Source organism: Ranitomeya imitator, chromosome 5 (assembly GCF_032444005.1).
Source record: "Ranitomeya imitator isolate aRanImi1 chromosome 5, aRanImi1.pri, whole genome shotgun sequence".
Taxonomy (NCBI): domain Eukaryota; kingdom Metazoa; phylum Chordata; class Amphibia; order Anura; family Dendrobatidae; genus Ranitomeya; species Ranitomeya imitator.
The window spans coordinates 32,603,012-32,630,039 of NC_091286.1; the positions used below are offsets into that span (position 1 = coordinate 32,603,012).

The window sequence follows — 27,028 nt, forward strand, 5'->3', positions numbered from 1 at the left end:
GCAAAACAAATTGTTACATCTTGTTCTGTTCACAGTGTAAAGCATTTTTTAATGTTTTTTTTTATAGGTGGGGGAAACTCGAAAAGTCCCTTCAATCTTCTTCCCCTGCTTAGTTTGATATTGTCTGCATAAATCCAGATTATCTCCCCCTAGTGGTGTGTTTTTGCAGATAAAATTTTATTACAGCCATATTAATGTGTAAAAAAATAGACATATAATAGACCAGTAATTATTTATTTTAAAATTAATCAGTTAACTAAAACATGTTATGAATCTGAATTGTTTAGGTAGAATTGATCAATCCACAAGGATTAGAATCGACATACACCTAGCAAAAAATCTCTTTATGCAAAAAAAGTTAATGAGAGAGGACTTAATAAAAAAATGCTTGCCGTGGCAATGTGGCTACTTCAACTTCAACTAAAGGTAGCCGACTGCATAGAGAATAACGCAGCTCCCATAGATCAATAGGTCAATAATAGCAGTGTAGACGCACATTCGGTGAGTTCGGTGAGCTCCCCCTAGTGGAGACTGCATGTATTCAAAATAAGAAAATTCAGCAGTTTCAAAATGAACGGAGTTCACCCATACCAATATATTCTGGCCAAAAATGTAATTGTGGGTTTTAAGGTGTTTACTATACTTAGCAGAGCTCTTAGGCCGGCGTCACACTCGGCGTAAGACAATACGGTCCGTATATTACGGTACGGCCGTAATACGCATAAAAGTCCCCAAAATAGTGGTCCGTAGCTCCTCCGTAGGCAGGGTGTGTCAGCGTATTTTGCGCATGGCATCCTCCGTATGTAATCCGTATGGCATCCGTACTGCGTGTTTTTCTCGCAGGCTTGCAAAACCAACATACGGATTTACAATGGATCCATGTGTTAAAAAAAAATATATATACTGTCTATGTATATATATATATATATATATATATATATATATATGTCAGTAGACACATATATGTATATATATTAATATTTCATCCAGCGCGAGATAGCTTTAAAGCCGGTAATTCAATTACCGGCTTTTGCTTTCTCCTTCCTAAACCCGACATGATATGAGACATGGTTACATACAGTGAACCATCTCATATCCCCTTTTTTTTGCATATTCCACACTACTAATGTCAGTAGTGTGTATATGCAAAATTTTGGCCGTTCTAGCTATTAAATTAAAGGGTTAAATGGAGGAAAAAATTGGCGTGGGCTCCCACGCAATTTTCTCTGCCAGAGTAGTAAAGCCAGTGACTGAGGGCAGATATTAATAGCCTGGAGAGGGTCCATGGTTATTGGCCCCCCCCCCTGGCTAAAAACATCTGCCCCCAGCCACCCCAGAAAAGGCACATCTGTAAGATGCGCCCATTCTGGCACTTGGCCACTCTCTTCCCACTCCCGTGTAGCGGTGGGCTATGGGGTAATGAGGGGTTAATGCCACCTGAGGGCGCCTCACCGCGAATGAAGGTAAATATAGGTAATTGACCTAGTTTCCATTCATTTACTGGGGTTTTGCAGCCACGAGCACCGCTGCATTAGCAGAGCTCCTGGCTGTAAAATATTTTAACCCCTTCAGATGGATTTACATCGTTGGACATTACAGATCTTCGGAAGGTATGTATATTGTTGGTTTATTATTTTTTCTTTGTTACAGAGCGAGGGTCTTCAGGTGGATTGAGAGTACAATAAAATATTACAACAACCTTTGCGTTTATTTCATTAAAATACTTTTTAATAATGTGTGTGTGTTTTTTTAACCCTTTACTACTATTGGATTAATAATGGATAGGTTTCATAATTGACGCCTCTCCATTATTAATCTGGCTTAATGTCACCTTTCAATAGCAAGGTGACATTAACCCTTCATTACCCCATATCCCACCGCTACACGGGAATGGGAAGAGAGTGGCCAAGTGCCAGAATAGGCGCATCTTCCAGATGTGCCTTTTCTGGGGTGGCTGGGGGCAGGTGTTTTTAGCCAGGGGGGGCCAATAACCGTGGACCCTCTCCAGGCTATTAATATCTGCCCTCAGTCACTGGCTTTACTACTCTGGCAGAGAAAATTGCGCGGGAGCCCACGCCAATTTTTTCTGCCATTTAACCCTTTAATTTAATAGCTAGAATGGCCAAATTTTGTGCATACACACTACTAACATTAGTAGTGTGGAATATGCAAAAAAAAGGTGATATGAGATGGTTTACTGTATGTAAACCATGTCTCATATCATGTCGGGTTTAGGAAGAAGAAATGAAAAGCCGGCAATTGAATTACCGGCTTTAAAGCTATCTAGCGCTGTTTGACATATTAATATATATATACATATATGTGTCTCACTGACATATATATATATATATATATACCTATTCTATGTGTACACATTTATTCTACCTATTCTATTGTAAGCTGTCAGTGTGATTTTACTGTACACCGCACTGAATTGCCGGCTTTTCTCTCTAACACCGCTGCGTATTTCTCGCAAGTCACACTGCTGATCCGTGTGTAATCCGTATTTTTCTGACTTCCATAGACTTTCATTGGCGATTTTCTTGCGCAATACGGTGACAAACGCAGCATGCTGCGATTTTCTACGGCCGTAGAAAGCCGTATAATACTGATCAGTAAAATACAGCAGATAGGAGCAGGGGCATAGAGAATAATTGGTCCGTGTGTAATGCGTGTTTTACGGACGTATTTTATGCGCTCATACGTCCGTAAAACTCGCTAGTGTGACGCCGGCCTTAGTGGGACAATTTTGAATTTTCCTGTATCAAAAAAAGATCTGGGAGGGAGTAATCAAACACCAAGACATTTTGGAACATTTAGAAGGACTTATCACCTCCAGGAAAACTTCATAACATGAAAAGAAACCAAAATATAAAACCTTTCTTAAATACCGTATATATAATTTAAAAAAAAAATCCTGTTTGTTTTATCATAGAAGCTCCGGCTCCGGCTACCTTTGGTGTTTTGCAAGCTCATAGTTTCTTGTGACACCTCATCCTTCCCAAGGACCCCTTGTATGGAAGGTCACTCTGTCTCGTCGGTCACTTCAGGATCTTTTCCACGGTAGTTCAAAGGCAGCACGGCTCACAAATACTTCATACTACAACTTGTCCCTATCTAACTATCTACAGGAAGCAGTCACTAGCCCTAACACTAAGCCCCTCCTACTATGGGCTAGTCTCAAACATTACCTCTATCTTACCCTAATTGTTATGACCTGGTGGTCAGGACAATAATGGACCTATTGGTTAAGAGCACACGGATTGACCTGATAGTTACTGATAATAAGGACGAGCTCTGGGACGTGGGAACTCTGCTGACCGCAATCCCTAAACCTATCAAACACACTAGAAATAGCCATGGATTGCGCCTAACGCTCCCTATGCAACTCGGCACAGCCTAAGAAACTAGCTAGCCCTGAAGATAGAAAAATAAGCCTACCTTGCCTCAGAGAAATTCCCCAAAGGAAAAGGCAGCCCCCCACATATAATGACTGTGAGTAAAGATGAAAATACAAACACAGAGATGAAATAGATTTAGCAAAGTGAGGCCCGACTAACTGAACAGACCGAGGATAGGAAAGGTTACTTTGCGGTCAGCACAAAAACCTACAAAAAGACCACGCAGAGGGCGCAAAAAGACCCTCCGCACCGACTCACGGTGCGGAGGCGCTCCCTCTGCGTCCCAGAGCTTCCAGCAAGCAAGACAACAAATTAAATAGCAAGCTGGACAGAAAAATAGCAAACCAAAGAAATACAAGCTGGAACTTAGCTTCTGATGGGAAGACAGGTCACAAGAACGATCCAGGAGTGAACTAGACCAATACTGGAACATTGACAGGTGGCATGGAGCAAAGATCTAAGTGGAGTTAAATAGAGCAGCAGCTAATGAATTAACCTCGTCACCTGTGAAACTCAGAAACATCCACCAGAGGAAGTCCATGGACAGAACCAGCCGAAGTACCATTCATGACCACAGGAGGGAGCCCGACAACAGAATTCACAACACCTAATGTTATTACCTAACTACAGTCAACTACCTTATACTACTTACCTTGTGTCCTAAGATCTAAACTACTGTATGTCTTACCCTACACGTATTCTGTACTGTTCACTATGTCCTACTCTATATATTACCAATATTATTACATCACACAGGAAGACACAATATATCTATATACAAAAGACGCAAGACATGATACACACAACGCGATTGGTGTCTGCAGGGGCAGGAACGTGGCAGTCATTGTCATATGTTCACCCCTCATAGTTGGCATCTCCTAGAAAGGAGAATTTTGTCAGATTGTACACTCTGATAAAATTAACCTAAAGCCTGCTTCCCTGTAATACTGACATAAATCATCAGATTTGCTAATAATATATATTTTAGAAACTTCTTATAATTTCATCTACTGTCACTTTATATACTTTTCTCGTAACTGATAGGTCCTCTTCAAGCCCATCCTACTTTCTCCTGTGAAGCCACGCCTCCTTTCTCCTGTGAAGCCACGCCTCCTTTCTCCCATGAAGCCACGCCTCTGTTCCTAATGATACTTTTTAAATACACGATATTTTTTTTAACTAAATTGTGACAAAATTTGTCACATTTACAGCCAAATCGAGATGTATTTGAGCAGAATTCATATCAAGTATAATTTATTTTTCTGTTTTTATAGAGGGGAGGGGGTCAACAGCTGTCCATGCCACATACAGCCTACGTAATACTTGTACGTGCCCATTATTTCTGCTTTTGCTCCGTATTATGTGTTAGCCCCCGGGGATGATCCTATTCAGGAAGGGTTTGGAGTTAAATCATTATATGGATTTACAATCTGAGGCTCACGCCGCTATATAAATGAGGGCACTTATGCTGATTCTGGCGAAATTTTTCTCTCTAGGGAGTCAGTTCATCAAAATAATTAGTGCTTTTGCTTCGTTCCCTGCTGATGTCAGAGGATGCATCGCGTCCCCTTAAGACATGATTAATTTTATGGATCGGGTTATTTTTCATGCTCTTCTCTTGACTCTGGGATGTGACATTAGAGGTAAAGAAAACTTTTTTTTTTTAAAGTGTTCACAGATTTCCATAAGGATTATTAGCTGCAGATGCTGCAGTATTGATCCTTTTTCAGAATTGATCAGTAATACCAATTACTTGAAACTCTCCCTAAGGCCTCTTTCACACGTCAGTGTCTCCGGTATGTGTACTGACAGTTTTCTCACGTACCCGAGACACTGACACACGTAGACCCATTCAAATGAATGGGTCTATGCACATGTCTCCATGTTTTCACGGACCGTGTGTCCGTGTGCAAAACACGGAGACATGTCCGCTTTTCTCCAGCAGCACGTACCGCAATACGTGCCGCACACGTGCACACGGAGAACAGTGTGCACTCTCCTCCATGTGCATGTACCGCCCGCAGGAGGGACAGCGCTACAGTAAGCGCTGTCCCCCCTGCATGTGGTGCTGAAGCCGGCATTCATCCCTTCTCCCCAGCAGCGTTCGCTGGAGAGAAGGAATGAAAAATCAAGGTTTTTTTCTCCTTAAAAATAAAGTTTGTGAGTCACCACCCGCCTCCCATCCCCTGTGCGTGCCGCCCCCCCTCCCCCCCCCCGCTTGCCAGTAAATACTCACCCAGCTCCTGCGATGTATGCTCTCAGCGCCGGCAGCAGGTCCTGTGTGAGCGGTCACATGGTACCGCTCATTACAGTGATGAATATGCACATGTTCATCACTGTAATGAGCGGTACCATGTGACCGCTCACACAGGACCTGTTGCCGGCGCTGAGAGCATACATCTCAGGAGCTTGGTGAGTATTTCCCGGCAAGCAGGGCGGGACCACACCAGGGATGGGAGGCGGGTGGTGACTCACAAACTTTATTTTTAAGGGAAAAAAACAAAAAACCTTGATTTTTCATTCCTTCTCTCCAGCGAACGCTGCTGGGGAGATGGAATGAATGCCGGCTTCAGCACCAAAAGCAGGGGACAGCGCTTAACTGTAGCGCTGTCTCCTGTACGGTCCGTGTGGTCCTCAGTCGGCACACAGGCGGCACACGGATGCCGCACATGTGCCACACTGATGTGCCATGCGAGCACACGGACACACGGACACGAATAATTCAGGTACCGATTTCTCCAGTACCGGAATTATCTGGACATGTGAAAGAGGCCTAAGGCCTCATTTTTTGTTTAAAAGAAACTTCAGAAAAATTCTCATTTGCAAAAAATTATTAAACCCTAAGGCTGGGGTCACACTCAGCGTAGGGAAATACGGTCCGTATTTTACATGCGTAATACGCAGAATTATTCCCAAAATAATGATCCATATGTCATCAAAAGGCAGGGTGTGTCAGCGTATTTTGCGCACGTAAACCTCCGTATGTAATCCGTATGGCATCCATACAGATTTTCTCGTCGGCTTGCAAAACGGACATACAATGGATCCATGGGCTCAAATATTCATGAAAACATATATACAGTCTATATATATATATATATATATATATATATATATATGTATGTATATATTTCGAGCGTGGGAAAATATTCAGAAAAATTCCCACGCTCGAGTTCATCTGAGGTTATGCCAGCAGGGGGCGCAGCACCGCAAGTCTAGGTAGCTATGTTCCCCTGCTTTCCAATCATTCCCCAGATTTTACAGGCAGGGGCGGCTGCATTAGCAGAGCTCCTGCTTGTAAAATTATTTAACCCCTTCAGATGGATTAAGGCTACGTTCACACTAGCGTTGTGCGCCGCTGCGTCGGCGACGCGACGCACAACGCACCGAAAAACGCGTGCAAACGCACGCAAAAACGCTGCGTTTTGCGACGCGTGCGTCGTTTTTTGACGAAAATCGGACGCAAGAAAAATGCAAATTGTTGCGTTTTCTTGGTCCGACACTAGCGTCAAAAAAGACGCACGTGTCGGAAAACGCAACAATCAAAAACGCATGCGTCCCCCATGTTAAACATAGGGGCGCATGACGCGTGCGTCGCCGCTGCGTCGCCCGACGCTAGCGCGAAGCACACTAGCCGAACGCTAGTGTGAACGTAGCCTTACAGCGTGGGACAAGACTGAACGACGGAAGGTATGGGATATTGTTGATTTTTTATTTTCACTTTGTTTCAGGTGACAGGGGTCTTCAATTGGATTGAGAGTATAATAAACTATTACAACACCCTGTGTATTTCAATAAAATACTTTTTTCCTAATGTGTGTGTGTTTTATTAACCATTTACTATTATTGGATTAATAATGGATAGGTGTCTTATTGACGCCTCTCCATTATTAATTTGGCTTAATGTCACCTTACAATACCAAGGGGACATTAACCCTTTATTACTCCATATCCCACCGCTACACGGGAATGGGAAGAGAGTGGCCAAGAGCCAGAATAGGCGCATCTTCCAGATGTGCCTTTTCTGGGGTGGCTGGGGGCAGATGCTTTTAGCCAGGGGGGGGGGGGCAATAACCGTGGACCCTCTCTGGGCTATTAATATCTGTCCTCAGTCACCGGTTTCCCACTAAGGCGGAGAAAATTGCGCGGGAGCGCACCCCAGTTTTTTCCGTGATTTAACCCTTTATTTTAATAGCTAGAGCGCCCAAATTTTACACACAGACACTTGGAACATTATTAGTGAGGAATATGTACAAAAATAAGGGATATGAAATGGTTTACTGTATGTAAACCATGTCTCATATCATGTCGGGTTTGGGAAGGAGAAATGAATTACCGGCTTTTAAGATATCTAGCTCTGTATAAAATATAAATACACATATATATACAGTTAGGGCCAGAAATATTTGGACAGTGACACAATTTTCGCAAGTTGGGCTCTGCATGCCACCACATTGGATTTGAAATGAAACCTCTACAACAGAATTCAAGTGCAGATTGTAACGTTTAATTTGAAGGGTTGAACAAAAATATCTGATAGAAAATGTAGGAATTGTACACATTTCTTTACAAACACTCCACATTTTAGGAGGTCAAAAGTAATTGGACAAATAAACATAACCCAAACAAAATATTTTTATTTTCAATATTTTGTTGCAAATCCTTTGGAGGCAATCACTGCCTTAAGTCTGGAACCCATGGACATCACCAAACGCTGGGTTTCCTCCTTCTTAATGCTTTGCCAGGCCTTTACAGCCGCAGCCTTCAGGTCTTGCTTGTTTGTGGGTCTTTCCGTCTTAAGTCTGGATTTGAGCAAGTGAAATGCATGCTCAATTGGGTTTAGATCTGGAGATTGACTTGGCCATTGCAGAATGTTCCACTTTTTGGCACTCATGAACTCCTGGGTAGCTTTGGCTGTATGCTTGGGGTCATTGTCCATCTGTACTATGAAGCGCCGTCCAATCAACTTTGCAGCATTTGGCTGAATCTGGGCTGAAAGTATATCCCGGTACACTTCAGAATTCATCCGGCTACTCTTGTCTGCTCTTATGTCATCAATAAACACAAGTGACCCAGTGCCATTGAAAGCCATGCATGCCCATGCCATCACGTTGCCTCCACCATGTTTTACAGAGGATGTGGTGTGCCTTGGATCATGTGCCGTTCCCTTTCTTCTCCAAACTTTTTTCTTCCCATCATTCTGGTACAGGTTGATCTTTGTCTCATCTGTCCATAGAATACTTTTCCAGAACTGAGCTGGCTTCTTGAGGTGTTTTTCTGTCTATTTTTGGTATTGATGAATGGTTTGCATCTAGATGTGAACCCTTTGTATTTACTGTCATGGAGTCTTCTCTTTACTGTTGACTTAGAGACAGATACACCTACTTCACTGAGAGTGTTCTGGACTTCAGTTGATGTTGTGAACGGGTTCTTCTTCACCAAATTAAGTATGCGGCGATCATCCACCACTGTTGTCATCCGTGGACGCCCAGGCCTTTTTGAGTTCCCAAGCTCACCAGTCAATTCCTTTTTTCTCAGAATGTACCCAACTGTTGATTTTGCTACTCCAAGCATGTCTGCTTTCTCTCTGATGGATTTTTTCTTTTTTTTCAGCCTCAGGATGTTCTGCTTCACCTCAATTGAGAGTTCCTTTGACCGCATGTTGTCTGCTCACAGCAACAGCTTCCAAATGCAAAACCACACACCTGGAATCCACCCCTGACCTTTTAACTACTTCATTGATTACAGGTTAACGAGGGAGACGCCTTCAGAGTTAATTGCAGCCCTTAGAGTCCATTGTCCAATTACTTTTGGTCCCTTGAAAAAGAGGACGCTATGCATTACAGAGCTATGATTCCTAAACCCTTTCTCCGATTTGGATGTGGAAACTATCATATTGCAGCTGGGAGTGTGCACTTTCAGCCCATATTATATATATAATTGTATTTCTGAACATGTTTTTGTAAATAGCTAAAATAACAAAACTTGTGTCACTGTCCAAATATTTCTGGCCCTAACTGTATATATATATATATATATATATATATATATGTGTGTGTGTCTCACTTACATATATATATACCCCTATACTGTGTGTAGACATTTATTTTAGCTATTCTATTCAGTGTGATTTTACTGTACACCGCACTGAATTACCGGCTTTTCTATAGAACACCGCTGCGTATTTCTTGCAAGTCACACTGTTGGTCCATGTGTAATCCGTAATTTTCTCGCCCCCACAGACTTTCATTAGTGAATTTTTTGCGCAATACACTGACAAACGCAGCATGCTACGATTTTCTACGGCCGTAGAACACCGTATATTACGGATGCGTAAAATACGGCAGATAGGAGCTGGGCCATAGAAAATCATTGGTCCGTGTGCAATGCGTATTTTCTGCGCCTCTCATACGTCCGTAAAACTCGACAGTGACGCCGGCCTTACTGTAATTCAATTGCTAACCCATTGACAATGCATTTTCTTTCTTCGTTTTTTCCTCCACTTCTTCAAAAATCCATAGCTTTTTTTTTTTTCCCGTGAAGATTTTTTTTTTTTACAGGGCAAAGTTGTAGATGCGAACGACAGCGTTCATTCTGCCACATAATATACTGAAAAAAGAGAAAGAATAAATATATATATGTATACTATTTTTTGTTTGTTTGTTTTGTTTTTGGTCAAAAGTGCAGTATGATTTTATTGGTATGATTTTGCTATGAATACAACTTTCTGCACTCTTTTTATTCCATTTAAAAAAAGATATTTGTAACATTTAAAAGATTGGGGTTCATTGGCGTACAAACATGGAAGACATGATACCATCATGGGCACCCTAGGAGTACGATACGATACCGGGGAGAGTAGTGGGTGACATAAGGACCCCCCATAACTCCATATTAGTGATGAGCGAACGTCCTCGGATAAGGTGTTATCTGAGCATGCTCGGGTGCTAACCGATTGACTTCAGCTTGCCTGAAAAATATGCTTGAGTCCTCGCGGCTGCATGTCTTGAGGCTATCGACAGCTGCAACACATATATGGATTGCCAGATTGTTAGGCAACCCCTCATGTGTTGTGGCTGTCAATCAGCCGTGAGATATGCCTAATGTGGAATATTGGCCGGCGTCCAGAACAAAATGAATCAAAAGATGAAGAGGATGTGCCATCCGGAGAGAAGCCTTCCATTATTGCATCTACCGATTCTCCGAGTGGAGACCCTGCAGTCGTCACAGAACCTTTAAAAGGGATTTTCCCGGACTAGAATATTAACCTGTTTTGCTCAGTAACCAATTTTTCATTTTTCGCGTTTTTGGTTTTCTTTTCTCCTCTGTTTTCGGGGCACATTGTATTTTGTTTTTCAGGGCACATTGTAGTTTTGAATGACAAATTTTATTTTACCATATAACGTACCAGAAAATGGATACAAAAAATTTCAAGTGCAGTAAAATGCCGAAGCAAAAACGCAAAAACACAATTATTCCATTGCATTTTGTTTTTCCAATGTTTATTGTGTGTTAAAAAAAAAAATCTGAAATTTGTAATGAAAAAAAAATTGTTTTGTGTGACCAGTTGTATTTTTTCCATCTATGGGCTTGCTTTTTGTGAGGCGAGCTGACATTTTTTATACCATTTTTGAAATACTTTTTATTGCATTTTTGTTGTTGTGTATGCAGCAAATATATAAATGAAACTCTTATTTCACACTTTTTTGTATTACAGCATTTACATGCGGGATGGACACTTTTATATTTTGATAGATCATACTTTCACAGATGCAGCGATACTAAATAGGATTATTTGTTTTTATAGCTTTATTTTAATGGGGTAGAAGGGGATTAAGCCAACTTTCTATGCTTTTTATTATTTTTGTATATATTTTTATTATTTTATTTATTTTATTTTTTGGCCTTCACAGGGGATTTGAACCTGCGATCATCTAATTGTCTATTTTCATTACTGCAATATCATTGTATTACGGTGTATGGGCAAAATCTCAGTCTCCAAAGAAGCACCGGCTTGGCAGTCATTGGGGTCTCCAGGAGCCCTCCAGTTACAAGGGCGAATCATGTGCAACCTCATCGTACACCCAAGACCAACATGCCTTTGGTGCCACTGTCAAAGACTGACAGATGCATTTGAGGGGTTAACAGCAGCCATCGTAGCCTTGCTCTGATCGCTGATTATACAGGCAGGTGCCGGCTGTTTAGCACAGCCGATATCTCCAGGTAGGCCGCTCCATGTACCTGCACCTGCAGCGTGATGTCATGGCGCATTGTACTGGTAAGGAGTTCATTGCCTATCCATAGGATATAAAATCCAGGGGGAAATTTGCTTCTCCGCCTCTATGCCAATGGTCTGATATCAGGCACAGTGCCGCTCTTTTTACAGTGTCCGTGTCTGGTATTGCAGTTTGGCTAATCTGCAGGGTGAAGAAAGTATGACCCCAAAGATCTTTTATTGATTGGTTATACTTACGGCTGTATAAATCAGACCGACATCGGAACACAACGCTAGGACTGGCCGGCGGCTCTACCCACAGAGCATGACTGCTGCATATATTTATGTATTTCTACCCATTAATCACACTGACGACGGGGCCATTGGAGAGTTTGAACCATAGTGCGGATCCTAGTGGGTCCAGTCCGTTTTTATTTTTTCCTTTGGGTGTTGGGGGGGGGGGTTCTGGACAATTTATCCACAAAAAAAACGGAAATGTGACAGGGCCATAATTGCAATAGGAGGGTCCGTGATCTATCTGTTGAAATAACTGTTAATGTACCAAAAAACTGATGACAGAGCCGTTATGGCCAAAGCTGGTACTGCTGAATGCGGAGGGCTGAGTGGGGTGTTGGGGTCGGCCCATAGGGTCCCGCCCGGTACAGTACGTAGATGAAGCGGGTCTTCTTGCATCTGGATGGTTGGTGTTAAGAGGGACTGTACTCGACGCAGCCTTTTTTGGGAGTTTCCCTCGGTAATAGAAGCGCCACCATAATGTTTTATGACCTAGAATGAGACGGCTTTAGTTCCAGTTACAATGTGCATTTGTGCTCTTTTCCTATTGTAATTAATGGGAGTTATGGAAACTGTAGAATGGGAGAAATTGTACTAATTGCATTTAAACCATTAGCGAGCCCGTATTTGTGACTTGCTCTTCTATGGCAAACAGGACTAAAATTATCTCGTTAAAGAAAAAAGCATGAAAACCACATGAATAAAAAGCATGAAAAACCTGAAGCTTTTACACCGTTTTTCCTGCCAATACAATTTTGCTGTAAAAAAAACAAAAAAAATGTCATGTAGTCATGTACGAAAATACCCTTAGTTTGCTGGTTGCTGTCACCTTTCACTGTGCATTTGTGCAACTTTCTCCATGCATTGCTATGGGAAGTTATGCCGTGGATAGCCATGAACGTCTGAGTCGGCAATAACCCTTGGAAGGGGTTGTTCACTTCTGCACTGCCATCCGTGCTAATAATGTGGCGTCTTCGCCTACCTGTCAGGACTAATGTATAATTGACAAGTATTGTCCAAAAAACCTTATAGGTCACAGTAAATAAGGCCATATTTTAGGATTTTAGGAAAAGGTACAGTACATAACCATATGAACAATTTCCAAAAAAATACACCAAAAATGTTTAAAATAAAAACATAATGAAATCAAATCGGATACTGATGACGCATCTAGCAATTATAAGAACAGCCAATTAATTGCTTAGAGAACTATGTAATACTTCCTTTGTCCTGTGGTGGCGCTGCAGAGAAGCTGAGCACTTGCTGACATGTTCAGCCTGCAGAGCATGCTCCTAGATCACCCCCGATAATGGGAAATGTGGCGGGTACATTGGGACTCCCGACCGCACTGGGATTTTAGCAGCTTATTATTAGTGGATCCTTCTTACAAAAAGGGATTGATCGATTGGGGGCAGCTGACATCCACACGTCATTATTCCATTCCCCGGGATCAATTACCTTTCAATCCCCCTGATGAAGCTCTATCCATATAGGGGAAACGCGCTGAGGTCATGGTGGATTTTAGCTACATGGGTCTTTATTGCATTTTTTGAGTGGCACTTTAACAACTGCTACTTACAAATATACCTGTTATGTTTTCTATGTGGCTATGTATCACAGTGACTCCTGCTGATCCTCGCGGATTATCCACGTCTGAGCTCATTGACTCTCATTGAGTGACTAAGGTGTGACGTGTTTGTTTGCCTTATTGCAGTTTGTCTATGGCTGTACCTTGTGTATCTCTAGGTCATGATTGCAAACATCATGGGATAGTCACTGATTCCAGTCGGACTACACTTTGCTTACAGGAGTTTCCTTATTAGGGTACTCCGGCCGTCCCTAGGGTGAAACGACAGAGTCTTGCATAGTTTACCTTTACTGTCAGGTAGGGTGCTTTTACTCCGGCCGTCCCTAGGGTGAAACGACAGAGTCTTGCATAGTTTACCTTTACTGTCAGGTAGGGTGCTTTTACTCCGGCCGTCCCTAGGGTGAAACGACAGTGTCTGGCATAGTTTACCTTTACTGTCAGGTAGGGTGCTTTTACTCCGGCCGTCCCTAGGGTGAAACGACAGAGTCTTGCATAGTTTACCTTTACTGTCAGGTAGGGTGCTTTTACTCCGGCCGTCCCTAGGGTGAAACGACAGTGTCTGGCATAGTTTACCTTTGCTGTCAGGTAGGGTGCTTTTACTCCGGCCGTCCCTAGGGTGAAACGACAGAGTCTTGCATAGTTTACCTTTGCTGTCAGGTAGGGTGCTTTTACTCCGGCCGTCCCTAGGGTGAAACGACAGTGTCTGGCATAGTTTACCTTTGCTGTCAGGTAGGGTGCTTTTACTCCGGCCGTCCCTAGGGTGAAACGACAGTGTCTGGCATAGTTTACCTTTGCTGTCAGGTAGGGTGCTTTTACTCCGGCCGTCCCTAGGGTGAAACGACAGAGTCTTGCATAGTTTACCTTTGCTGTCAGGTAGGGTGCTTTTACTCCGGCCGTCCCTAGGGTGAAACGACAGTGTCTGGCATAGTTTACCTTTGCTGTCAGGTAGGGTGCTTTTACTCCGGCCGTCCCTAGGGTGAAACGACAGAGTCTTGCATAGTTTACCTTTGCTGTCAGTTAGGGTGCTTTTACTCCGGCCGTCCCTAGGGTGAAACGACAGAGTCTTGCATAGTTTACCTTTGCTGTCAGGTAGGGTGCTTTTACTCCGGCCGTCCCTAGGGTGAAACGACAGAGTCTTGCATAGTTTACCTTTGCTGTCAGGTAGGGTGCTTTTACTCCAGCCGTCCCTAGGGTGAAACGACAGTGTCTGGCATAGTTTACCTTTGCTGTCAGGTAGGGTGCTTTTACTCCGGCCGTCCCTAGGGTGAAACGACAGTGTCTGGCATAGTTTACCTTTGCTGTCAGGTAGGGTGCTTTTACTCCGGCCGTCCCTAGGGTGAAACGACAGTGTCTGGCATAGTTTACCTTTACTGTCAGGTAGGGTGCTTTTACTCTGGCCGTCCCTAGGGTGAAACGACAGTGTCTGGCATTATTTACCTTTACTGTCAGGTAGGGTGCTTTTACTCCGGCCATCCCTAGGGTGAAACGACAGTGTCTGGCATAGTTTACCTTTGCTGTCAGGTAGGGTGCTTTTACTCCGGCCGTCCCTAGGGTGAAACGACAGAGTCTTGCATAGTTTACCTTTGCTGTCAGTTAGGGTGCTTTTACTCCGGCCGTCCCTAGGGTGAAACGACAGAGTCTTGCATAGTTTACCTTTGCTGTCAGGTAGGGTGCTTTTACTCCGGCCGTCCCTAGGGTGAAACGACAGAGTCTTGCATAGTTTACCTTTGCTGTCAGGTAGGGTGCTTTTACTCCAGCCGTCCCTAGGGTGAAACGACAGTGTCTGGCATAGTTTACCTTTGCTGTCAGGTAGGGTGCTTTTACTCCGGCCGTCCCTAGGGTGAAACGACAGTGTCTGGCATAGTTTACCTTTGCTATCAGGTAGGGTGCTTTTACTCCGGCTGTCCCTAGGGTGAAACGACAGTGTCTGGCATAGTTTACCTTTGCTGTCAGGTAGGGTGCTTTTACTCCGGCCGTCCCTAGGGTGAAACGACAGTGTCTGGCATAGTTTACCTTTACTGTCAGGTAGGGTGCTTTTACTCCGGCCGTCCCTAGGGTGAAACGACAGTGTCTGGCATAGTTTACCTTTGCTGTCAGGTAGGGTGCTTTTACTCCGGCCGTCCCTAGGGTGAAACGACAGTGTCTGGCATAGTTTACCTTTGATGTCAATTAGGGTGCTTTTACTCCGGCCGTCCCTAGGGTGAAACGACAGTGTCTGGCATTATTTACCTTTACTGTCAGGTAGGGTGCTTTTACTCCGGCCGTCCCTAGGGTGAAACGACAGTGTCTGGCATTATTTACCTTTGCTATCAGGTAGGGTGCTTTTACTCCGGCCGTCCCTAGGCTAGGGTGAAACGACAGTGTCTGGCATAGTTTACCTTTGCTGTCAGTTAGGGTGCTTTTACTCCGGCCGTCCCTAGGGTGAAACGACAGTGTCTGGCATAGTTTACCTTTGCTGTCAGGTAGGGTGCTTTTACTCCGGCCGTCCCTAGGGTGAAACGACAGTGTCTGGCATAGTTTACCTTTGCTATCAGGTAGGGTGCTTTTACTCCGGCTGTCCCTAGGGTGAAACGACAGTGTCTGGCATAGTTTACCTTTGCTGTCAGGTAGGGTGCTTTTACTCCGGCCGTCCCTAGGGTGAAACGACAGTGTCTGGCATTATTTACCTTTACTGTCAGGTAAGTTGCTTTTACGGAAACCTTAAAGTTTACTTTGCGTCTATATATCTCGGCCTCATCCCCTTAATCACCATTATCTCCTAATACCTCGTTTCCTTGAAAATAAGACCTACCTCGGAAATAAGCCCTAAAATGATTTTAAAGGATTTTTGGAGTATGCTTGATAGATAAGCCCTACTCCAAAAATAAGCCCCAGTTACAATCAGAACTGGCGGGCATGTATTTTTCACCAGTTTCTGCCCTCTGCAGGCTGTATCTCTAAATTTCAGTTCTCTAGTTAGCTAGTGGGCGGAGACTAGCTACCATTATTCACAGCACGCACAGAGATTAGAGAGCCCTGCTATCCTGTCTCTAGATAGTACATATTCAGAAACAACAGCACCATGGTGGACGTTATACAGCAGTACTGAGCAGTATAGCTGTGAATCCAGCTCTAAAATACTTATTAAAGAGCAACCAGCATTTTGTTTCTACTCTTTTTTCGTTTACTACTGCCTCCTTCCTCTCCTCCCATCTCCATAGACTTCAAATTGGGCAATTACCCTGGGCCTGCACTCTCTTAGGGGCCTCTAGTGTTTCTTGTCCATGGTTAAGACTGCTTAAGGACCTTTGGCTATCACTTGAACAAATTTTGCCAGGTCAGTATATTTTGCGATTTATCTCTATGTTGTACATATTCAGAAACAGCAGCACCATGGAGGACATTATACAGCAGTACTGAGCAGTGTAGCTGTGAATCCAGCTCTAAAATACTTATTAAAAAGCAACCAGCATAATCCCTTTTTCTACGTTTATTTTAGTCTGCTACGTCCTCCTTCCTCCCCTCCCATCTCTATAGACTTCAAACTGGGCAATTACCCAGGGTCTGCACTCTTTTAGGGGCCTCTAGTGTTTCTAGTCCAAGGTTAAAACTGCTTTAAGGACCTTTGGTGATCACTTGAATACATTTTGCCAGGTCAGTATATTTTGCGATTGCGAATCATTTGTATATATTTTTTATTTTTTTAAATTATCAATACAGTACATCTTTTATGGGATTTTTCATATATTAGGTTTTTCAATCCTCTTTCTTTTTTGAAATTTTTACTAAAAAGGATTCGATTTGGATGCACTAAGTAAATGCAACATCTCAAGTATTCCCTTAAAAGGTCTACGTAGTGAGCACCTATAGGGATGCGCTGCTCAGTTTATGGGGACCACTATTAAACAGAAGTGCAGAGTGAGGAGACCAGTCAGTCTATACAAGACAGAGAAGCAGACCAGTGTGCAAGCTCCTCAAAACGTAACCTTGATTATTGACACATAGAGAGAGTAAATCCTTGTCTCGTGATGATCATACAAGTTCATGCTACTTTACAGTGTAAACAACGAACCCTGCATCTGGGTGAGCAACAAATGCAAATGACAGAATTCTACCTTCATGATGGATTCCTTCTCTCCTTTCTCTATGTAGTACTTATTCAGAAACAACAGCAGCATGGAGGGCATTATACAGCAATACTGAGCAGTGCAGCTGTGAATGCAGCTCAAAAACACTTACTGAAAAGCAGCAACACCATCTTTTATTTTTTATTTCAATCTACTACTTCCTCCTTCTTCCCCCTTTAATCTCCATAGACTTAAAATAGGCAGGTGTAATATGATCCCTCAGTGAGCTGGAAGTCAGTCTTATTTTCACCAAGACGGATTTGAGCTGTTTATCAGAGTGAATAGTGAGTACCGGTGGCAGGAGAAGGGAAGACATGGCTTATAAGTGGAGAAAGATAAGATAAATTAGAAAGTTTGCCTTGCCTTATCCACTGGGTAAGTTCACCAAATAGGGGTCCATCCACCTGTGATGACTAAAATTGGGGGCTCTTTTTTGTCTTTCCAATAGCGGCAATAAAAAAATGATGGTTAAATTATCACACTGTCTCTCAGCTGAAAACTCTGCGGGTGAGAAGTCAACAGTAATCAGACCACCGCCAAGCAGCAGCGAGGTGATAAATGTTTTCACCAAAATGTCTCCTTTAGGATTGTTCTGCTTCTCCGCAGTAGAACTTCTCTGAGAGTCGCCATCTGTTAGATTGCAGCGTTAATGCTTCCACTCACTGCAAAACTATCAAGTCTTCCAGCCTTAGGGGCTTATAAATGTAGATCCCGACTCCCAGTAATAAAACCGAGATGGAGAACAGATATTCTTATTATGAGTCGGGGGATGGCGCTATAAGTGCATATAATGATACCGTGCTGATTCATGGACTTTGTATAATGGCGGTTGGTCAGGGCCTGGGCCGCTCATTACTGACCGAGATGTCTTGGTGAACAGTCATTGGGGGATTTCGGCTTCCACTGCCACCTGCCCTGATCTTTTCCTATTACTCGCGCAACATGACTTCCCTTGTGTTTGGACTGAGGACTGCGGACATTGTGAAATTCTATTACGGAAAGGGAAATTTACTGCTTAACTTAATAAGCATCACCATGACTATAAAATGTTTCCAGCTAACCCATGCCGTGACCCAAGCATGACTCTTCTTGAGCTCCACGATAAGCAGTGGCTGCAAAGAAACAATACATTACACTGTCAGTATCAGCTAAGAAACACCTGCAAGTGTTCTCCATCAGTGCGGAAATAGCAGCTCAGAAAAACCTTAAATGACGAAATTACCATAGAAGGGCTGTTTCAAGAGCAATAGTGGTGGCACTCCATGACTTAGGGTCCAATTTACATGAAATGCCATTTAAAGTTAATATTAATATTACTGCCCCTATGTACAAGAATATAACTACTATATTACTGCCCCTATGTACAAGAATATAACTACTATAATACTGCCCCTATGTACAAGAATATAACTACTATAATACTGCTCCTATGTACAAGAATATAACTACTATAATACTGCCCCTATGTACAAGAATATAACTACTATAATACTGCTCCTATGTACAAGAATATAACTACTATAATACTGCCCCTATGTACAAGAATATTACTACTATAATACTGCCCCTATGTACAAGAATATAATTATTATACTACTGCCCCTATGAACAAGAATATAACTACTATAATACTGCCCCCTATGAACAAGAATATAACTACTATAATACTGCCCCTATGTACAAGAATATAACTACTATAATACTGCTCCTATATACAAGAATATAATTATTATACTACTGCCCCCTATGAACAAGAATATAACTACTATAATACTGCTCCTATATACAAGAATATAACTACTATAATACTGCCCCCTATGTACAAGAATATAACTACTATAATACTGTCCCTATGTACAAAAATATAACTACTATAATACTGCCCCTATATACAAGAATATAATTATTATACTACTGCCCCCTATGAACAAGAATATAACTACTATAATACTGCTTCTATATACAAGAATATAACTACTATAATACTGCCCCTATGTACAAGAATATAACTACTATAACACTGCCCCTATGTACAAGAATATAACTACTATAATACTGCCCCCTATGTACAGGAATATAACTACTATAATACTGCTCCTATGTACAAGAATATAACTACTATAATACTGCTCCTATGTACAAGAATATAACTACTATGATACTGCTCCTATGTACAAGAATATGACTACTATAATACTGTCCCCTATGTACAGGAATATAACTACTATAATACTGCCCCCTATGTACAAGAATATAACTACTATAATGCAATAGAACTACTATAATACTGCCCCTATGTACAAGAATATAACTACTATAATACTGCTCCTATCTTACTACTATAATACTGTCCCTATGTGCAAGAATATAACTACTATAATACTGCCTCTATACACAAGAATACAACTACTATAATACTGCTCGTATGTAGAAAAATATAACTACTATAAAACTGCCCCTTTGTATAAGAATATTCAGTTGTGCTCAAGTTTACATACCCTGGCAGAAATTTTGCTTTCTTGGCCTTTTTTGAGAGAATATGAATGATAACACCAAAACTTTTTATCCAGTCATGGTTAGTGGTTGGGCAAAGCTATTTATTGTCAAACTATTGTGTTTTCTCTATTTAAATCATAATGACGACCCAAAACATCCAAATGACCCTGATCAAAAGTTCACATACCCTGGTGATTTTGGCCTGATAACATGCACAGAATTTGAGAAAAATGGGGTTGAATGGCTACTAAAGGTAACATCCTCACCTATGACCTGTTTGCTTGTAATCAGTGTGTGTGCATAAAAGCTGAGTGAGTTTCTGGGATCCAGACAGACTCTTGCATCTTTCATCCAGCCACTGACATTTCTGGATTGTGAGTCATAGAGAAAGCAAAATAATTGTCAACGGATCTATGGGAAAAGGTAGTTGAACTCTATAAAACAGGAAAGGGATATAAAAAGATATCCAAGGAATTGATAATGCCAGTCAGCAGTGTTCAAACTGTGATTAAAAAATGGAAAATCAGGGGCTCTGTAAAAACAAAACCACAGTCAGGTAGACCAACAAAAATGTCCACAACTGCCAGGAAAATTGTTCGGGATGCAAAGAAAAACCCACAATTAGCATCAGCTGAATTAGTGGACTCTCTGAAAACTAGCGGTGTCGCTGTTTCAAGATGCACAATAAGGAGGCACTGGAAGAAAAATGGGCTGGATGTTCGAGTCACCAGAAGAAAGTAATTACTGCGGAAATGCCACAAACTATCTCGCCTACAATACACAAAACAGCACAGAGACAAGCCTCAAAACTTCTGGAACAAGGAAATTTGGAGTGATGAGACCAAAATTGACCTTTTTGGCCACAACCATAAACGTTATATTGGGAGAGAGATCAACAAGGCCTATGATGAAAGGAACACCATTCCTACTGTAAAGCACGGAGGTAGATCACTGATGTTTTAGGGATATGTGAGCTACAAAGACACAGGAAACTTGGTCAAAGTTGAAGGAAAGATGAATGCAACACATTATCAGCAAATACTGAAGGCAAATTTGCACTCATCAGCCCAGAAACTGCGCATGGGACGTACTTGGATGTTCCAACATGACAACGATCCAAAACACAAGGCCAAGTCAACCTGTCATTGGCTACAGCAGAACAAAGAGAGCACCACAAACACAAATCAGTGTAAAGATGTCCAAAGACTGACAACAAAGTTAAATGCAAAAGTTTATTAATAATTAACAAAAAGATCTGCAGACAGAACACATGGTTAAGGGTGACAAATCCTCCCACAACAAAGACCGGCGGTGAGGGAGCATATGAAAAAACCCTGGGAGACAACACATGATCATAAGCACTAGTAGATAGTAACCATAATGCACAGTGGCCGTGTCTCTGATAACGTACCTGTCAACACAGCAGGCATGCCCCCTGAGGAAGGAAGTTCCCACTTCCGAAACGCGCGTCGGGGAGGGAGGGAGTGCGCGTGTGACCCTGCTGTGTTGACAGGTACGTTATCAGAGACACGGCCACTGTGCATTATGGTTACTATCTACTAGTGCTTATGATCATGTGTTGTCTCCCAGGGTTTTTTTATATGCTCCCTCACCGCCGGTCTTTGTTGTGGGAGGATTTGTCACTCTTTTAACCATGTGTTCTGTCTGCAGATCTTTTTGTTAATTATTAATAAACTTTTGCATTTAACTTTGTTGTCAGTCTTTGGACATCTTTACACTGATTTGTGTTTGTGGTGCTCTCTTTATGGGCTTCAGTGTGTCCGTGTATGTCCTGTGATATATTATGGGCTATATGTGTACTTATGATACTTTATACTAATATGTTGTCCCATAGTTATATGTGTTTTCCCGTTTATTATTTTTACAGCAGAACAAAGTAAAGGTTCTGTAGTGGCCAACTCAGTCTCCTGACCTCAATATCATTGAGCCACTCTGGGGAGATCTCAAGCGCGCAGTTCATGATAGATAGCCCAGGAATTTACAGGAACTGGAGGGTTTTTGCCAAGAAGAGTGGGCAGCATTACCATCTGAGAAAATAAACAACCTCATCCAGAACTACCACAAAAGACTTCAAGCTGTCATTGATGTTAGAGGGGGCAATACACGGTATTAAGAAATGGGGAATGTGGACTTTTTATCAGGGTCATTTGGATGTTTTTGGTTGTCATTATGAGTTAAAAAGAGAAAACACAGTAGTTTGACAATAAATGGCTTCGTCCAACTACTAACCATGAGTGGAGAAAAAGTTTTGGTGTTATCATTTATTTTCTCTGAAAAAAGGCCAAGAAAGCAACAATTCTGCTGGGGTATGTAAACTTTTGAGCATAACTGAGCATAACCAAACCGCTGCACGGCCAGCTCTACCCTACCTACTGTATCCTCACCCATCCCTTGTAGATTGTGAGCCCTCGCGGGCAGGGTCCTCTCTCCTCCTGTACCAGTTATGACTTGTATTGTTTAAGATTATTGTACTTGTTTATTATGTATACCCCTCCTCACATGTAAAGCGCCATGGAATAAATAATAATAATAATAATAACTGTAACTCTTTTAATACTGCCCCATGTACAAGAATATAACTACTATAATACTGCCCCTATGTACAAGAATATAACTACTATAATACTGCCCCTATGTACAAGAATATAACTACTATAATACTGCTCCTATGTACAAGAATATAACTACTATAATACTGCTCCTATGTACAAGAATATAACTACTATAATACTGCTCCTATGTACAAGAATATAACTACTATAATACTGCTCCTATGTACAAGAATATAACTACTATAATACTGCTCCTATGTACAAGAATATAACTACTATAATACTGCTCCTATGTACAAGAATATAACTACTATAAAACTGCTCCTATGTATAAGAATATAACTACTATAATACTGCCCCCTATGTACAAGAATATAACTACTATAATACTGCCCCCTATGTACAGGAATATAACTACTATAATACTGCCCCCTATGTACAAGAATATAACCACTTTAATACTGATCCTATGTACAAGAATATAACTGCTATAATACTGCCCTTATGTACAAGAATATAACTACTATAAAACTGCTCCTATGTACAAGAATATAACTACTATAATACTGCCCCCTATGTACAAGAATATAACTACTATAATACTGCCCCCTATGTACAGGAATATAACTACTATAATACTGCCCCCTATGTACAAGAATATAACCACTTTAATACTGCTCCTATGTACAAGAATATAACTAATATAATACTGCCCCCTATGTACAAGAATATAACTACTATAATACTGCCCCCTATGTACAAGAATATAACTACTATAATACTGCCCCTATGTACAAGAATATAACTACTATAATACTGCTCCTATGTACAAGAATATAACTACTATAATACTGCCCCTATGTACAAGAATATAACTACTATAATACTGCTCCTATGTACAAGAATATAACTACTATAATACTGCCCCCTATGTACAAGAATATAACTACTATAATACTGCCCCCAATGTGCAAGAATATAACTACTATAATACTGCTCTTATGTACAAGAATATAACTACTATAATACTGTCTCTATGTACAAGAATATAACTACTATAATACTGCTCCTATGTACAAGAATATAACCACTTTAATACTGCTCCTATGTACAAGAATATAACTAATATAATACTGCCCCCTATGTACAAGAATATAACTACTATAATACTGCTCCTATGTACAAGAATATAACTACTATAATACTGCTCCTATGTACAAGAATATAACTACTATAATACTGCTCCTATGTACAAGAATATAACTACTATAATACTGCTCCCTATGTAAAAGAATATAACTACTATAATACTGCCCCTATGTACAAGAATATAACTACTATAATATTGCCTCTATGTACAAGAATATAACTACTATAATACTGCTCCTATGTACAAGAATATAACTACTATAATACTGCTCCTATGTACAAGAATATAACTACTATAATACTGCCCCTATGTACAAGAATATAACTACTATAATACTGCCTCTATGTACAAGAATATAACTACTATAATACTGCTCCTATGTACAAGAATATAACTACTATAATACTGCCCCCATGTAGAAGCAATGAACACTGCCTTATAACTTGTATATTTTGGAGCATGCAAGTTCCTTTAACGTCATTGAGTATAATACTTTACCAAAGATTATAACTGCTATAATACTGCCCCATAGAGACATTCCTGGTAAATATGTTGTCACCCAATAATACTGTATTTCTGCATAAGAAAGCAGATTTGCTGGTCTATTTTGGAAAATGTGATGATACCACTTGTGGAAGTAGTAGTACTGACTACTAGCACTCATCTTTCACAATATCAGATAAAACCAACAACAGAGTTACATTGAAACATTACAAGAGTTAATAATATAGACTGGGAAAATTGCAATAAAGTTGCCTTTGTTGGTAAGCCTTACATTTCCTTGGTTATAGCTTTACTTATTTTCTTGATGATATTGGGTGAGATGTGGCAGGTGACAGTTTATCATTCATAGCAATGTGGCACCTGCTGGGACTTTCAGAATTTCATTGCATTGCTCTGTGACCTACAGGGATGACAGCAAGTGTCAATGTGCAAACCCTCACCGCAGTCACATGGGATTCCTGAGAAGTGTGAGCACGAAAAACACCCTGAATATTAATAGGGACTTTTAGAAAAAAAATAGTCTTCAAATTGTTCATATCAATAAATTGAAAAATTATGATAAATAGAGAGATGATAGATAATAGATGAAGAGATAGATGATAAAAAGATAAATAGATAAATATTACATGATAAGAGTTAGATGGATACATACATAGATATTAGATGACATGATAGAAAATAGATGATAGATAGATAGATAATAGATGATAGATGATAAAAGGATAATAGATAGATGATAGATAGATGATAGATAGATTATAGATAGATGATAGAAGGATGGATAGATATTAGATGATAGATAGATGATAGATAACAGATAGATAATAGATAGATGGGAGATAGATGATAGATAGATAGATGATAGAAGGATAGATAGATATTAGATGATAGATAGATGATAGATAATAGAAGGATGGTTAGATAGATATATAGATGATAGAAGGATGGATAGATATTAGATGATAGATAAATGATAGATAGATGGGAGATAGATGGATAGATAGATAGATGATAGATGACGGATGGATGGATGGATGGATATTAGATGATAGATATTAGATGATAGATGATAGAAGGATGGATAGATAGATGATAGATGATAGATATTAGATGATAGATGATAGATAATAGATAGATGATAGATGAATGGATAGATATTAGATGATAGATAATAGATAGATGATAGATAATATATATATGATAGATAGATAATAGAAGGATGGTTAGATAGATTGATAGATGATGGATGGATAGATATTAGATGATAGATATTAGATGATAGATGATAGAAGGATGGATAGATATTAGATGATAGATGGATAACAGATAGATAGATATTAGATGATAGATAGATAGATAGATAGATAGATAGATAGATAGATAGATATTAGATGATAGATGATAGTTGCACATACTGTAGACCCTTTCATGCTTCCCTGAGTAGCAGACAGCAGTGAATCTGGCAGTGAATCCCAGTAGTGCCCAGCTGTCCCAGTAGCACACTGCTCACCATTAGCACATGCTTCATTGCTGTGCATTCAGTGCACTGGGGTCTCTCCAGCCTCATGGTCCTGAGCCCACAGAGCAGGGACTGGGGGTCTCATCACTGCCACAAATCCTTCACACACGACTTCACATTATTCGGCTGCGCCTCCTGCTCTTCTAAATCTGAATATTTCAGCAATCAATTACCCCAGATTCTCATTATTCCAAAAACACCCTGAATGCAGGGTCCCTCTCCCATCCCTGCCAGTCCGGCTGCTGGGGCAGGATGACTCCTCTTCACACCTTCAGCAAACAGCACAAAAGGGAATAATCACCAATTCATGTGACATGAGGCGGCAGTGCAGGAGTTAAATGCTGGTCACCCCCTAAAGAAAGAAATGTTCTTAAAGAACCCTGGTGTAAAATATAGTTAAAGCATGGAGGCAGTGAATAGGTTAAATCCTCCAGTTCAGCTGGGGGAAAAAAATGATACATTGTTTCACTGGAATAAATATATATGGAAAAATGGACAAAGAGGAATTGTGCTACAAAGTATCAATGTGATAGACTGGGCACAGCATCCTGCAACCTGCAGCCCCTCCAGATGTTCTGGGAATTCTTGGTGCTTGTAGTTCCCCAAATGTTCAATGTCTAGACATCACTTACTTTTCATTTCCAGGCTCTCTGCAGGATTTTCTCTGGGAAGCAAGGCATTGTTTGATCTTGTGTTGCTGTTGCATTCAAGAATAGGAGGCAGAAGAAATCAATCACCAGCTGGAGAGATTGTATATAATAAAGTCCAGAGAGTGCCAAGGCTGAGAGGCAAGGAGAGGAAATGCTGGAGAAGAGAGAGGAGCAGCTACTGTGGAAAGTCTGGGAATGTGTATGATGGTGATGATGATGATGATGGTGGGAAAGGAGGAGGGTTTAAGGCAGGCAGGATCCTAGGGGTTTAGCTGGAAATGAAAGGACTGGAGCAATAGCTGGTGTGAATGAAACTACAAAGAGCAAGCTGTGCAGACACCAGGAGAGGGGGCAGGTGCAGGGAAACAGAGGCAGCAGAGGAGAGGAGAGGCAGCAGAGGAGAGGAGAGGCAGGGAGACAGAGGCAACAGAGGAGAGTCAGCAGAGGAGAGGAGAGGCAGGTGTAGGGTGACAGAGGCAGGTGCAGGGAGACAGAGGCAGGTGCAGGGAGACAGAGGCAGCAGAGGAGAGGA

The 27,028-nt window shown here is 41.2% G+C and overlaps 1 protein-coding gene across 1 annotated transcript in view; it reads right to left on the reverse strand.

Moving 5' to 3' along the window:
• Positions 1 to 26,782, reverse strand: part of KCNK2 (potassium two pore domain channel subfamily K member 2) — a 132,724-nt gene extending 105,942 nt beyond the window's left edge. The window contains exon 1 of the mRNA XM_069768497.1: positions 26,479 to 26,782. Coding sequence (XP_069624598.1) covers positions 26,479 to 26,485 — 7 coding nt within the window. The 5' untranslated portion in view covers positions 26,486 to 26,782. The remainder of the gene's footprint in view (positions 1 to 26,478) is intronic.
• Positions 26,783 to 27,028: the final 246 nt, after the last annotated feature.